The sequence below is a fragment of the Symphodus melops genome (assembly GCF_947650265.1).
Source record: "Symphodus melops genome assembly, chromosome: 2".
Classification (NCBI taxonomy): Eukaryota; Metazoa; Chordata; class Actinopteri; order Labriformes; family Labridae; genus Symphodus; species Symphodus melops.
The window spans coordinates 3,486,659-3,499,081 of NC_136692.1; the positions used below are offsets into that span (position 1 = coordinate 3,486,659).

The following is a 12,423-nucleotide window of genomic DNA, read 5'->3' on the forward strand; positions in this document are numbered from 1 at the left end:
TTATTAAATATTTCTCTTTGCATCTGCTGCACACACACACACACACACACACACACACACACACATATGACGGCACATATGCACACACGGATCCACACACACGTACACTCTGTCAGCCTCATCAAATCATGAGTCAGTCAGTTATGTTTATATGAGGGAGAAAGACGGAGAGACAGAGACGAAGTGAAGGGAGGTCTGCCAAACAAAGTGAAAAACATCAGAGACAATAACAACAGCAGCACCCGCTGCAGCATCGCAGCTTTCTCTCTGCCTGCCTGCCTGCCACAGCTCAGCTTTGTTAGTGAAGAAGAGTTTGTTTGTGTGTGTGTGTGTCTGAGCGTGTGCTCTTGTGTGTGCGTGTGTGTGTGTGTATGTGTGTGCATGTGTGTGTGTGTGCATGTGTGTGTGTGATGCACGTTGCAGGGAAGAAAGCCAGCAGGCAAGGCGGTATCCAGGCCACTGCCTTGTTTTGATGTGGTCATGCTAATTAAAAAAAAGGGAGCTTTTCTGCCAACATGGAGAAAAACAAACAGGAAAATGATGGAGCTATACTGGTGTTAAATACAGATAAAAAGGGAATAGGTTCCAAAGGTGTGTGTGAAGGGGGGAGGGGGGGGGGGGGGTGTATGCATGTTCTGCATCTGCATTCATCATGGTGGGCAGAAAGGACATGAATTGTGAATTTTTGTGCTGATGCTCCTGCGTTTCGTTCTCCTGCATGAAAATCATTTTTAGAAAAGCAGGATGAGAGGAAAAGAGAGAGGTGGGGGTGGGGAGAGAGAGAGAGGGAGAGAGAGAGAGAGAGAGAGAGAGAGGGGGGGGGGGGGGGAAGGATGGAGATGCTGGGGACATCAGGGAGTCTTTTTTGGATCTGACTCAGTCTACTGGCTCAGACGGAACGGTGACGTCAGCACACAGAGGCTTTAGGAAGGATGGAGGGAGAAACAGAGGGAGGCTGGAGATGACGCCCTGGGGGGGAGGCAGGGATGAGAAAGATATTAAGAAAAGGACAGAGACAGCGAGAAAAGGAGCCAGCAATAAGCGAGGCCTACCACATATATATGGGTGTGACTTGGGAAACTGCAGCTAAGTGGGTTTAAGACAGATAAACAGACAGGGGGGAGGAAAAAACAGGCAGGCGGAATGAGAGACAAAGAAGGAGGAATAATTCTTTGGTGGGAAGGATGAAGACAAAGGCGGAGAAAGAAATTAGTTTATTATCTGGGCTTAGGGAGTTTGGGGAGAAAGGAAGAGAAAGGTAGCACAGATGGAAATAGGCGGCAAGAGGAGAAGGAGAGAGAGAGAGAGCACACAAGAGATGATGTCAAATCTTTGCTCTGTCGCCGCCTCTATTTAAAACACCAGTCAATAACCTCCAGTGCTTTATGACGGAGCTGGAGAAGTCACCATAGTTCAGACTTTTTTTTCTGCTGTATCATAATGCAGAAATAAATGCTCACATAGTGCCCCAAAGCTAGTGCACAACCTACATTTTCCTCCCTTTTTGTTCTCTTCCAACACGTTTGCATCTCCTCCTTCCCCTGTCGTTTCCCTGCATGCCTTTTTTTTTTTTTTTTTTGACATGTATTATGTCTCAGTAACTTATTCATTCTGTTAGCTTTGTGAAATCATTATTTGATGTCTTGTGGTTTCATTGCCCAGTTCACTCGCGTCTTTTTGTGTCAGATGGATATATATATATATATATATATTTTTTTTTTTCACACCTTTCCCCTTCAGGAATAACGCTCGCCTTTGTGTTAACAGGTCTGCGTGTGGAAATAATTAATGGTGCACAGTCGGGCTGAACGTTATTAAGGGGAAAAAACGGGCACTGTGCTATTTTATTCTTTCAGTGGTTTGTGATGGGATTTTCGAGATGAGGAACGTATACCAGCTCTATGTGTGTCAATTCACATGTCAAACTATCAGACTCTTTATCATTGGAGTCTTTCAGCCATTTTCTGATTTGAACTCTAAACCCACTTCTCCTCTCATCGCTGTCACGACCCGGCTCTGACAAAACCACGGGGAAACGTTTATCACCAAAAATACTTCAACACAGCCCAACATGGCTCCATTTAAGAGAGCTGTGGTGAAGCTGTGACTCAGACGACGGCTGAGAGAGAGAGAGAATGAGACATCCTCATCTTAAATAGTCTACACCTGAGAGACTGGGCTGTCCAGGTGCGAGGGAGCACCGCCCACCAGCAACCTGCAGACACACACACACACACACACACACACACACACACACACACACACACACAATCGCAGGCCGTCACAACCGCTCACTATAAGCTTTGTGCTTAACAGAAACAATTTCAAAGAGACCAAACACAAACAGAAAAGACAAGACAAGAACATCACTTACTAAGGAAAAAACAATAACGCAATAAAGTTAAAGGAATAATCTGTAAGATTTCTACTGAATTATATCCTGAAATGACCTCACTGTATGATCAGACATGAAGGAAACATGATGTGTTTCTGGCATCTCCTCCTTCTAACTTTAGATTCTGCTCCTGAATGCTCTGGATTTGTTTAAGGGCCCCCTCCACACGGCCATTTTGGACGCCCCTCTGTTTGCCAGATATGAGAGCAGTTATCGGATCAAAGCAACAGGTGCTGCAGCGATAGAACTGCTTCAGATAGAAGTGATTGTACCCGAGCTAAAAAGCCTCTGCATGTTTCTAATAAGCTCCAGCAGCAGAAACCTGCTCGAACTAGGATCAATGGTGGAGATGCTTTTGAAACATGGAGAGAGTATCTTTGAAAACAGTACTTTAAAATATGCACATTGGAGCTCTGATAAAAAAAAAATGGATACAAAGGTTCAGATCTAAGCTGCAGTTCCAGCATTTGACCTCAACCTTGACCGCACGCTTAACAGGACTCATGCAGAAGATCTTCAACTCTAAAAATAAACGTATAGTGTTACTAACCCTTCATTAACCACTTCTATCAGTGCTCACTGTGTCAGAGAGCTTCTGCTGATAGTCAGAATACAAATCTGTGATTGAGCGTCTGCACCGAGGCTCGTGCTGAGGCGTCTGTGACGGCGACGGCGTGGCCTGTGGTGATGTCAGACTTTTATTGTCCATTAGTCATGAAAAGAGGAGAACTAGAGGTTTTTAGTTTGCATCCCCCGAACGTGGCAGCATGACGTGCTCAGGTCACTTGAAATCAGCAGTGTTCATCTGCCGTGATGTTGTGAACGTTGCACGGGTTTGATTTTTTTATTTTTAACGAATTTGCGGGGTCATGAAACACAACTTTGGGCTCTGATTCGGCACTGTGACCCAGCTAGTCATATCCAACGGTGGGTGTTGTGTGCAAAGTTGTGGCATCGTGTCAGTTTGTGTCTCCACCCGCCCCCCCCCCCCCCCCGCCCCCAAGTGCACAACTCGCACTGATGACAGGTGACCGATGATGAAGGCACCGGGGCAAGAAATTAAAAAGCACAGAGGCGAGAAAAAAGAAGGGAGGGAGGAGAGGAGAGAAGACTGGCGGGTATTGTTATTAGAATATGACAGACATTGCCCCACAGAAGGGATTTAAACCTTTAAAGAAAAAAAATCACTTGACCATGCAGAGACACACAGGTCAGCGACAGACACCCATACAGGTCACAGGAAGAGGAACGTGTTGACTGCATTAGCCCTCTGTGTCATATGTGAATATTAAACCCAACATTAAATTAGCTCTCATGCATATTTCATTATGCAAATTGTTGAATGAAACTGTAAGGAAAAAAAAAAAAGACTTGAGGGGTTTTGGCATGCTCATTAAAAAATATCTCAATGGGAGAATCTGAATGTGTTAATGTAAATGTCACCTGTTTGACAGGTGCGCAGAGAGGGAAGAGGGAGCGACAGAGCAGTCGCACTAATTGAAAGAAAATATTCGGATTCGAAGGAGAGAAATGGATCTTCAGTTTCCTGTTCTCCTCGCATGTTCTTCATCCCATTTCTCATCCGCCTTAATGCATTCATGTATTTAAACTGGGAAGCACCATTGAGATAAAGTGGATCTTCACCTTGGGTGGCATTTTCTGTTATTACGTGCATACATCACGATTATATACGAGCTGCACAAAACCTCCCACCATTCATTCTAGGTTGTGAGGTCTTGCATGGGAATGTTTAATTAAACACGTACAACTTGATGTCATGTATGCATCTTAATGCTATTAGAGAGCTGCACTCCTTCATACAGTAAACGCACCAGCTAGCTTAGCAGTTATGTTCCGCCCCCCACATGTACAGGAGCTGTAGTAATCATCGTAGCAGCTGTGGGTTTCAAATTCAGCCTTGGCCCTTTGCTGAAACCCCCCCCCCCCAATCTCTTCTCCTGACATTTCCTGTCTCTCTTCGACTGTCCAATCCATTAATGGCTTAAAAATGCATACAAAGGGTTTAAAAAGTGGAGAAGAACGTGGGGCGTCATGTCTCACAGATAGACATCTTTGTTCGTTAGCTTGATGCTAGCACATTAAGGGATTTACGGAATAAGCGTGGTGATCACAGTAATGATTTCTCAGGAAACTATTTGCATCTATTAGTTATCTTAATAGATGCTAAGTCTGTTTCTTAGCATTGCTACAGTTTATTCACGCTCCAGTTGTGCAGCTTAAATCAAAAGTTGAAGGACTGTGGGCTGAGTGATCTGCAGATCAAGGAGGCGCACCACGACATCTGGGAAACAGTTACACTGCTCAAGTGAAAGGAATAGGACGCCGGTCTGTTGAGTTGCTGCTTATCAACAGGCAAGGCGGGCGACCACTTAGGAAAAGGAGGGCGCCCCCCCGCAGGTCTGACAGAGTTCAAACCACAGACGTTTTCAATGATGAAAAAAGCCCACTTATTCCAAAACTCCTGAAAATGTCCCTGAGTTTTCAGGATGAGCTGATGTGTTAGAGAAAACGACGTGTGGACACAGCAGGTGATGTTCAAGAAGATTCATTGTGATCGAGTGGATGAGGGTATTGGTTTTTACATGGAGGATCCTGTGAGCGACCATTCATGACCTTCACACACGTCGTGAAGCTGCTTCTCACTCTTTTCTGCTTGCTAGTTTGTTCTTTACACACACTCGTTTGTTGTTTCTGTTCAAACGTATTTCTTTGAACAACAGCTAAACAGCAGAGAAGCACCAGAATATTGATGCAGCAAAATGCAAAATGCAAAAAAAAAAGATGAATATGTTGTCAAATCTTTGGAAACTGGACTAACCTGTGAGCGCCACTTGAAATGCTCAGGCTCTTTACATGCAGCACAACTGCCAAACCTTACTTCCTCACACTCCCGCTGGTGTGATCAGCTCCCTCTCCTGGCTCCGCTGTTAAGAAAACAGCAGCCAAGTTACAAAGAACATATCAAACTATCACTTTACAAAACATTTTTTTTCCATTATTTAAAGTTAAACAATCATCTCATGTTCACTCGACTGATCTGAGACGCCAACATCGTCATTCACAGCGTTTTCACACTTGCGCACAGAACTCCTGAAGATGACATTTTTGGGGTGTTGAGCTGCGTGATGTGTGAACGTTGGAGCGTCGTTCCCGTAACGGAGCTGCTCCACACTCTATTATGCTCGCCTGTATTAACCGCTCATTCATTGACACTGTGCAAACATCCACTCAAACGAAAAGCATCGATGTGAAGGCAAAGCATCTGTCATCGTAGTGACAGACTCCTGCGTTTTTCGTTTCCATTTCCACGTCCTCTTTTATACGTCGAGCGCTACACAAGCTCAAGTCCATTTACCGTTGAGCTGCATTATAAAACCTTTGTTAATACGAGAGAGAGTGACTTACTTTTTGTGGGTCACAGGAGAGTTTCCCTCTGATGATTAAGATTAATTATATGTTCTCTGGGGGCAAAATACTCTTAAAGCTATGGGTCATTGTTTCAACTACAGTTCACACACACACACACAGCTGCTCAGAAGCCATTGTGGACCACCTTTTGTACAAACCCCTTCAATTGTTTCATTGTTGTACCCTCCAGGTGCACCACTAATTGCATGTTGTCTGCTCTTTTTCCAGTCTCCTTAAACACACATGACCCTCGAGTGTCGAGGTGAATGTGTCAACATAATACTCTACGTAACACGTCACATACGACAGGCTCATGTGTTCTTCAGAGATGTATCAGGATGCGCCGCTAACACGCCCCTCTCTTTCTTTATGTAGATGCAACAACCGGACCCAGTGTGCAGTGGTGGCTGGGCCTGACGTCTTCCCGGACCCCTGCCCGGGCACTTACAAATACCTGGAAGTCCAATATGAGTGTGTCCCATATAGTAAGTATCCTTTTTTTTTTTTTTTTTTTAAAGATCCCATGTTATAAAGAATACTCTTAGGCACAGGCCGTTTGGAGATTCTCCCTTTGTGACATCACAAAGGGCAGTAACCCCCCTCCTCCAGGTGGGTGACACTCCCACAGCTAGGTGTTTGTTCTGCCCTCTGAGTCTGCCTTCTCACCGTAAACAATAGGACATGGAGCCAGAAAGCCCTTCCAGAGAGGGGGGCGTGGTCAGACACAGCTCATTTACATATTTAAAGCTACAGACACAGAAACAGCCTGTTCTGAGCAGGGCTGAAATAGAGGGGTTTATAGACATGATCAGATACAGGATCAGAGTGGATTTACAACAACACACTTCACGCACATGTTCTGAGGAGCTCTGACACTTTTTTTCTTATATCTATTATTGTTGTATCATCAGTATATATTCTAATGTGCTGCTTTATCTTTTCAAAATCAAAATTCCATATTCCATTTTGATAATAAATCTCACATTTATTTTGTATTTTTTATGACTGATGTTATCCAAAAACTGAAGCTTTAAAAAAAAACCCCATCAGATCCTCAGTCTGATTTTACACCAAAAGAGAGAGAGAGCAGCAGCTGTGGTCCGTTCCAGTCAACAAAGTCAACGAATGCTCATAAGTAATAAAAAACGTGTTCATGTAACAAACATACAAAGAGCGGGGGAGGTGACATAGTGATAATTGCACAAATACATTGACAACACTCGGGTACTGAAATGTTGTCACTGTGTTCATGCTATTGAGACAGAGTGAAAGAGTTTGTGTGCAATTTTTGTTGCCATGGTATCGTGACAATGTCATCATCAGTGAAATGATTTGGGCATTGTGTGAAACGTGACTTTTTAGCCTCTTAAGATAATAACTATCGTTGTTTACTAACTTTGATTATTAAAGGAGCCGTTTAGTACTGATTCGTGAACGACGTCACGCAGATTTAATCAAACAAATTGCAGCAATTTAATCATTAGTGTCAATGTTCGAGGGCAACCATGAGAGCGCGGAGGTGCGGAGAAAGTCCGAGGGAAGGAAGACGGAGACAAGAGTTGGGATTGGCCCCAGCGATGACAGATGGAGACATGACCTTTGACAAAGTGATAACAGACTAGGGAGGTTGTATTCACTGGGGCGAAACATTCACCATGACACGCTCGCAAAATATACAAACAACAGGGAAACACTTTCTTTTTTTACAAGCATAGTTGTCCACAGAAATCTACGTTACAGCGTGTGTGTAATAAATATTTCAGGGTTGAGGGTTGTTCCTTTGTGCATTTAGGAAGGTTTAATTCCCCTTAATGTTTATGTCACAGTACATTAAAGCTTACAGAGGCGATGCTGAAATAGGAGAACTAGATTTCTAAAGTAAATGAAATTCCTCCTAACTGTGATTTTTCTCTTACAATAGGTGTTGAAATGCTCTTTTCAAAGGCGGGTGATAGTGATGTTTTGGCACATGTTTGGATGCAGGGCCTGAAAATAACATCCGCCAGGAGCCAAAGGAAGGCCGGTTTTCTTTAAGGGCTGTCAGCTCCTCGGCGGTGAAACGTTTGAACTGAAATAGAAATGTAATTTTTTTTTTTTTTTTTTTTTGATTTGCAGAGTTTTCACCACTTGTAGCTGCAGCTATGTTCTCCGGCTACTCTGCTTATTTGCATGTTGTAGCTGTGTGTGGGCGGGCTGACACACACACACACACAAACACACACACACACGGCCAGCCAACTTAAGCATTAGACTTACTAAGTAGCAAGTATGTGTAATCTGTTTTTGATTTCAAGGATTTTTCTGTTGAGAGAGGACAGGAGATAGATTTAGAAATCCGGGACAGAGAGAGAGAGAGAGAGAGAGAGAGAGAGAGAGAGACACACACACACACACACAGAGACAAAGAGAGAGAGAAAGAGAGAGAGACATAGAGACAAAGCGTGGGGAATGACATGCAGGAAAATAGCCACAGGTCTTGAGCCTCTGTCATAGGTTGCACGCTCTAACCACTAGGCCACCTACGCCCCACAGAACTTTTTATGAACACACTGAAAGGAAATCATATGTGAAACAAAAAGACATTTTCTCAATTAATCCAGAGTCTTTTCATCTACCTGCCGTCATGCCTGTTGAGTCCAAACGTTGAGTTTTTCTGTCGGGGTTGAATTCTGAAGCACAATTCAATTCAATTCAAAAAAACTTTATTTGTTCCCGGGGTGGCAAACGAAGCAGCTGTAAAACTCATTTTCTGCTAAGCATGAAGAATGAAATAATAACACTGCCTCCTTTGTGCACAAATTATAGACCCTTTAAGGATCAAGTTGCATTTGACTTGCTGCTGTTATGTCTTTGATAGATGAAAACGTTGAACTGAATGCTTCGCACTGCGGCGTCGTGCGTGACCTCGATACATGGTGTTATTTCCAAAGATCACACAGACGATTCGGGAAAGCAGCGTGGGCGTCAGGAAGTGAAAACATGTCAATTTTGGTCCGCATGATGTGCCGAGCTTCTTATTGTTGGCATGTTGTTGTTTGTTACAAACTCCTCTGCACCTTCAAAATGGAAATATCTGGAGTTGCACTTGAAAGAAAATAGGGCTTTTATACAACATCAACCAAAAAAAAAAATCCATCTTCAAACATCCATTATGTCTCGTCTGTGAATGTAAAACAATCAGAACTTGGAGTGAGACTCACTTAAAATGATTTGCAGATGTTGCGAGTAAACTGCCCGATAGTTTTAAGGAAACTTCTTATGAGGAGCGTTAGCTCTGTCTGATCGCTTTCCCTGATTTCATACTCAATCCACTGTCCAATCAAATCTAAGGTTCTATGTTTGTCACAACATTTCTGTGCAGGAACATTTCCATGTTTGTGCTTTTTTTAGACAGGTGGGCTTTTAGCTGATCTGTCCTCAGCACACTCCACCAACTCGAAGTCAGTGAAAAAATATTCTTGAATCAATCAGATGAATTCATTCAAAGTGTTCAGAACACGTTTAAAAAAGTTGAACACGTTCACGACCCAGCGTGACCCACTTTTAGGTCCCGACCCCCCCAGTTTGAGAACGTTTGATTTCTAAAAGTATCGAGCATTTTTCACAACTTTATGATGTATTAAAGAATATTTTGAGGGACAAGTTTTTTCGTTGTCTTTCGGCGATATCGTGACAGAAATGAGCGTCACGTTGAAGAAGGATGCGTTCTTTTTTTTTTTTTCCCTCCTTCTTCATGCAACCATTCCCTCTGAAGTGCTTTCAGGAAAACACTCAGATCCTCGTTCAGGCTTCTTTGTCTGACGTCGTCTGAGAGTGCAGCCTTGGCACCACGGTCCATACAGACGGCCAAGGTGATCTCTCACACTGAAGCATTCAATTATGTCTGGCTAAACAGCCCTTGCCTGGCGTCTAGAATGACCAGCAGATTAAATAATAGGACTATCAGAGCCCTCTCTGGAGCAGATGGAAACACAACCTGATACCTGCTTAATGCCCCACAGAGTGCGCGTGCACACACTCAAACACCTCCACAACAGACATGCATGAAAAACAGCGTGTGTGTGTGTGTGTGTGTGTGTGTGTGTGTGTGTCCTGTTTGTGTCATTTCATTCTTGCCTCATCTGTGAACAGAAAACTTGTCTGCACGTTTTTCAGAGCTGGAAAGTGGAGCGCTGGGTGTGTTTTTTTTTAGATGCACCGCAGCTGAGGAACGACTGAGAGCAAGGGGAGATGAGTTGCATGCTGATCTGATAAACAATGGGTCGGTCAGGGTAACGTCCCCCCCGACTCACCCCTCCTTCCACTGCAAAAAATAGCCAGCATCTGAAACCAAAGTCATCAGAGAGCTCAGCTAACAGAGGGAGGGACAAAGAGGGGAGAGCTGGAGAGAAATGGAAAGATATAGAGAGAGAGAGAGAGAGAGAGAGAGAGAGAGAGCAAGTGGGCGAGCGAGCGCCTTTGACAGTACATTAGCAGCTTCCGTGTACTGACTAAGTGTTCAGGCTGGATCAGGTAGCACTGTGATACACTACCTGGCTCCTGTGGTTGTGTTTGGTCATGAGAAAAGTTGTATGAAGGTAAAAACCAGCCGAGGATCCATATCTAACCTTTAAACGCCCCGGGACTACCTCAAACCCCCCCCCCCCCCCCCCGTCACCGACGTATACAGCACCAAAGACACACGTCTTTAAAACGCAGCGGAGATTAAGACAGGCCTGTTTGCAGGCATTCAGACGGTTAAGATCAAGCTGGCATGCCTCCTCACACAGCAAATCAATGCTGTCAGCCGCGTTCCTTTGAAAGCAACATTTTGTAAAGACATTAAGCGGTGATATATCTCCAAAGTGTGATCGTAAATCAGGACGGATCAATAAAACGGGCTTGTTTTCTGGGATATATGACAGCGTGCTCAAACTGTCGCATTCCTAAAACACTCCTGCGACTTGAACAAAGTCCTGTTTACATTCAGCGTTAGCGCTCATCAAATGGCCGTAACATCAAGAGACAGCCATAACTCAGAGCAGCCGTCCCTGGACGTTAAGTGCAGTAGTAGTGGGGTTTTTTCCGAGCGTGAACGCCTGACCCCGGGCCGTCACCTCTGCTAATCAGAGCCTGATTGCACATAGGGAGAAAATAATCGGAGCAGCACTTCACAGCGGAGATGTTCTCCTCCGTGCTGGAATCCAACGATGTTATGTTCCCCACCACATCCATATTGTAAACAAATCTCAAAGTGGGTTGTAAAACAGGTAATTAAATTATGTATGCTTCAGTTTTCAGGGAAATTTTGCCCCTGCGCCTCTCTTTACCGTTATTAACTCCAGGATTTTTTTTTTTTTTTTTTTTTTTGGCTTGCGATACCTTCACAGCTCTTCATCTCTCTCCTCCCCGCACTGCAGGTTTCTGGCTGTTTTCCAGAACTCTAAAAAAAAAGAAAAAAAGAAAAAATCAAGTGCTCTCTCTCTCGCTCGCTTTTTCATCTCGCTCCTTCTCCCTCTGTGGTATAAGAGTGTGGCTGTCATGTGCCAAACTAGCCAGCTAGCCCTGGCGGTAATTAGCCACCTGTGTATACTTGCTCATTGCACTGCAGGCGGACTATAAATATCCGTACATTAGAACACAACTGTACAAAGTGCTGCTCCCAGGCAGCTGTTCTACACCGATACATTTCATCTGTGCAAATCTGCTTTCCTGCTGAAAACAAGACACACGCTTATCTGACTTATCAATTCATGGTCATCCACTTCAAAAAAAAAAAAAAAAAGTGTCCTCATCCTCCTGCTGGAGACGCTGGCTCTCATACTGCTGTTATGAAGCAATTAGCCTACTACCACATTTAGTGTATTAATCAGAAAAGCAGTGATATGTTATGTAATACCCATGCAGCCTATTTTAGACAAAGAACTTGGCTCTGTAGGAAAGCTAATTAAAAGATAAAATCACCTTCTTGTTTGTCCAATTAAAGACTCCTGTCAGATTGGACCCTTGGAATAACTTCATCACGATAACATGAGAAGAGCGGCAGAAGTGTGTGCGTGTTGCCGTGGAGACTCTCGGCGAGGATCATGTCCTTGTGTTTGTGTGTCTCCTCCGCACACTTTTACTGTATGTGTGTGTTTGTGTGTGTGTGTGTGTGTGTGCGTGTGTACACATATGCAGACGACGTTGTGTTTTCCCAGAGAGAGCGAGGGGAAGATGGAAAGGAACCAACGAGACAGAAGGACGGAGACTTTAGCGAGGGACCGATAGAGCGACAGCTGAAGCGGAGATAGAGAGAAATAGGTTAGACGAGGCCAGCAGACGAGGAACAGAGAGAATGAATTAACTGATAAAAAAAAAAGACACAGCGAGAGAGGTGGTCAGGAGGAAGCGGTAGGAGGAAAAAAAGATGGAAGAATGAAGGAGGAGAAAAGGCACAGCGTGAAATGGCGTGAGAGGAGGGAAGGTAGGGATGAGAGGACTTAGAGGGAGAAGAGAGAGAGAGGGAGAAGAGAGAGAGAGGGAGAAGTAAACGCCTGTGTCCACAAATGACCTTGGGCTTTAGCCGGCTGAGCTGATTGGAGATCAGAGATAATAGTGGTAAGGCTGCTGTCGCCACT

General features: G+C 44.2%; 1 protein-coding gene across 8 annotated transcripts in view; it reads left to right on the forward strand.

The window, feature by feature from the left end:
- The window catches only part of adgrl3.1 (adhesion G protein-coupled receptor L3.1), a 133,630-nt gene that overhangs the window by 54,040 nt on the left and 67,167 nt on the right, over nt 1-12,423 (forward strand). For all 8 annotated transcript variants that reach the window (XM_079337861.1, XM_079337863.1, XM_079337864.1 and 5 more), the window contains exon 5: nt 6,200-6,309. In XM_079337861.1, the coding sequence (XP_079193987.1) occupies nt 6,200-6,309 (110 nt within the window). The remainder of the gene's footprint in view (nt 1-6,199; nt 6,310-12,423) is intronic.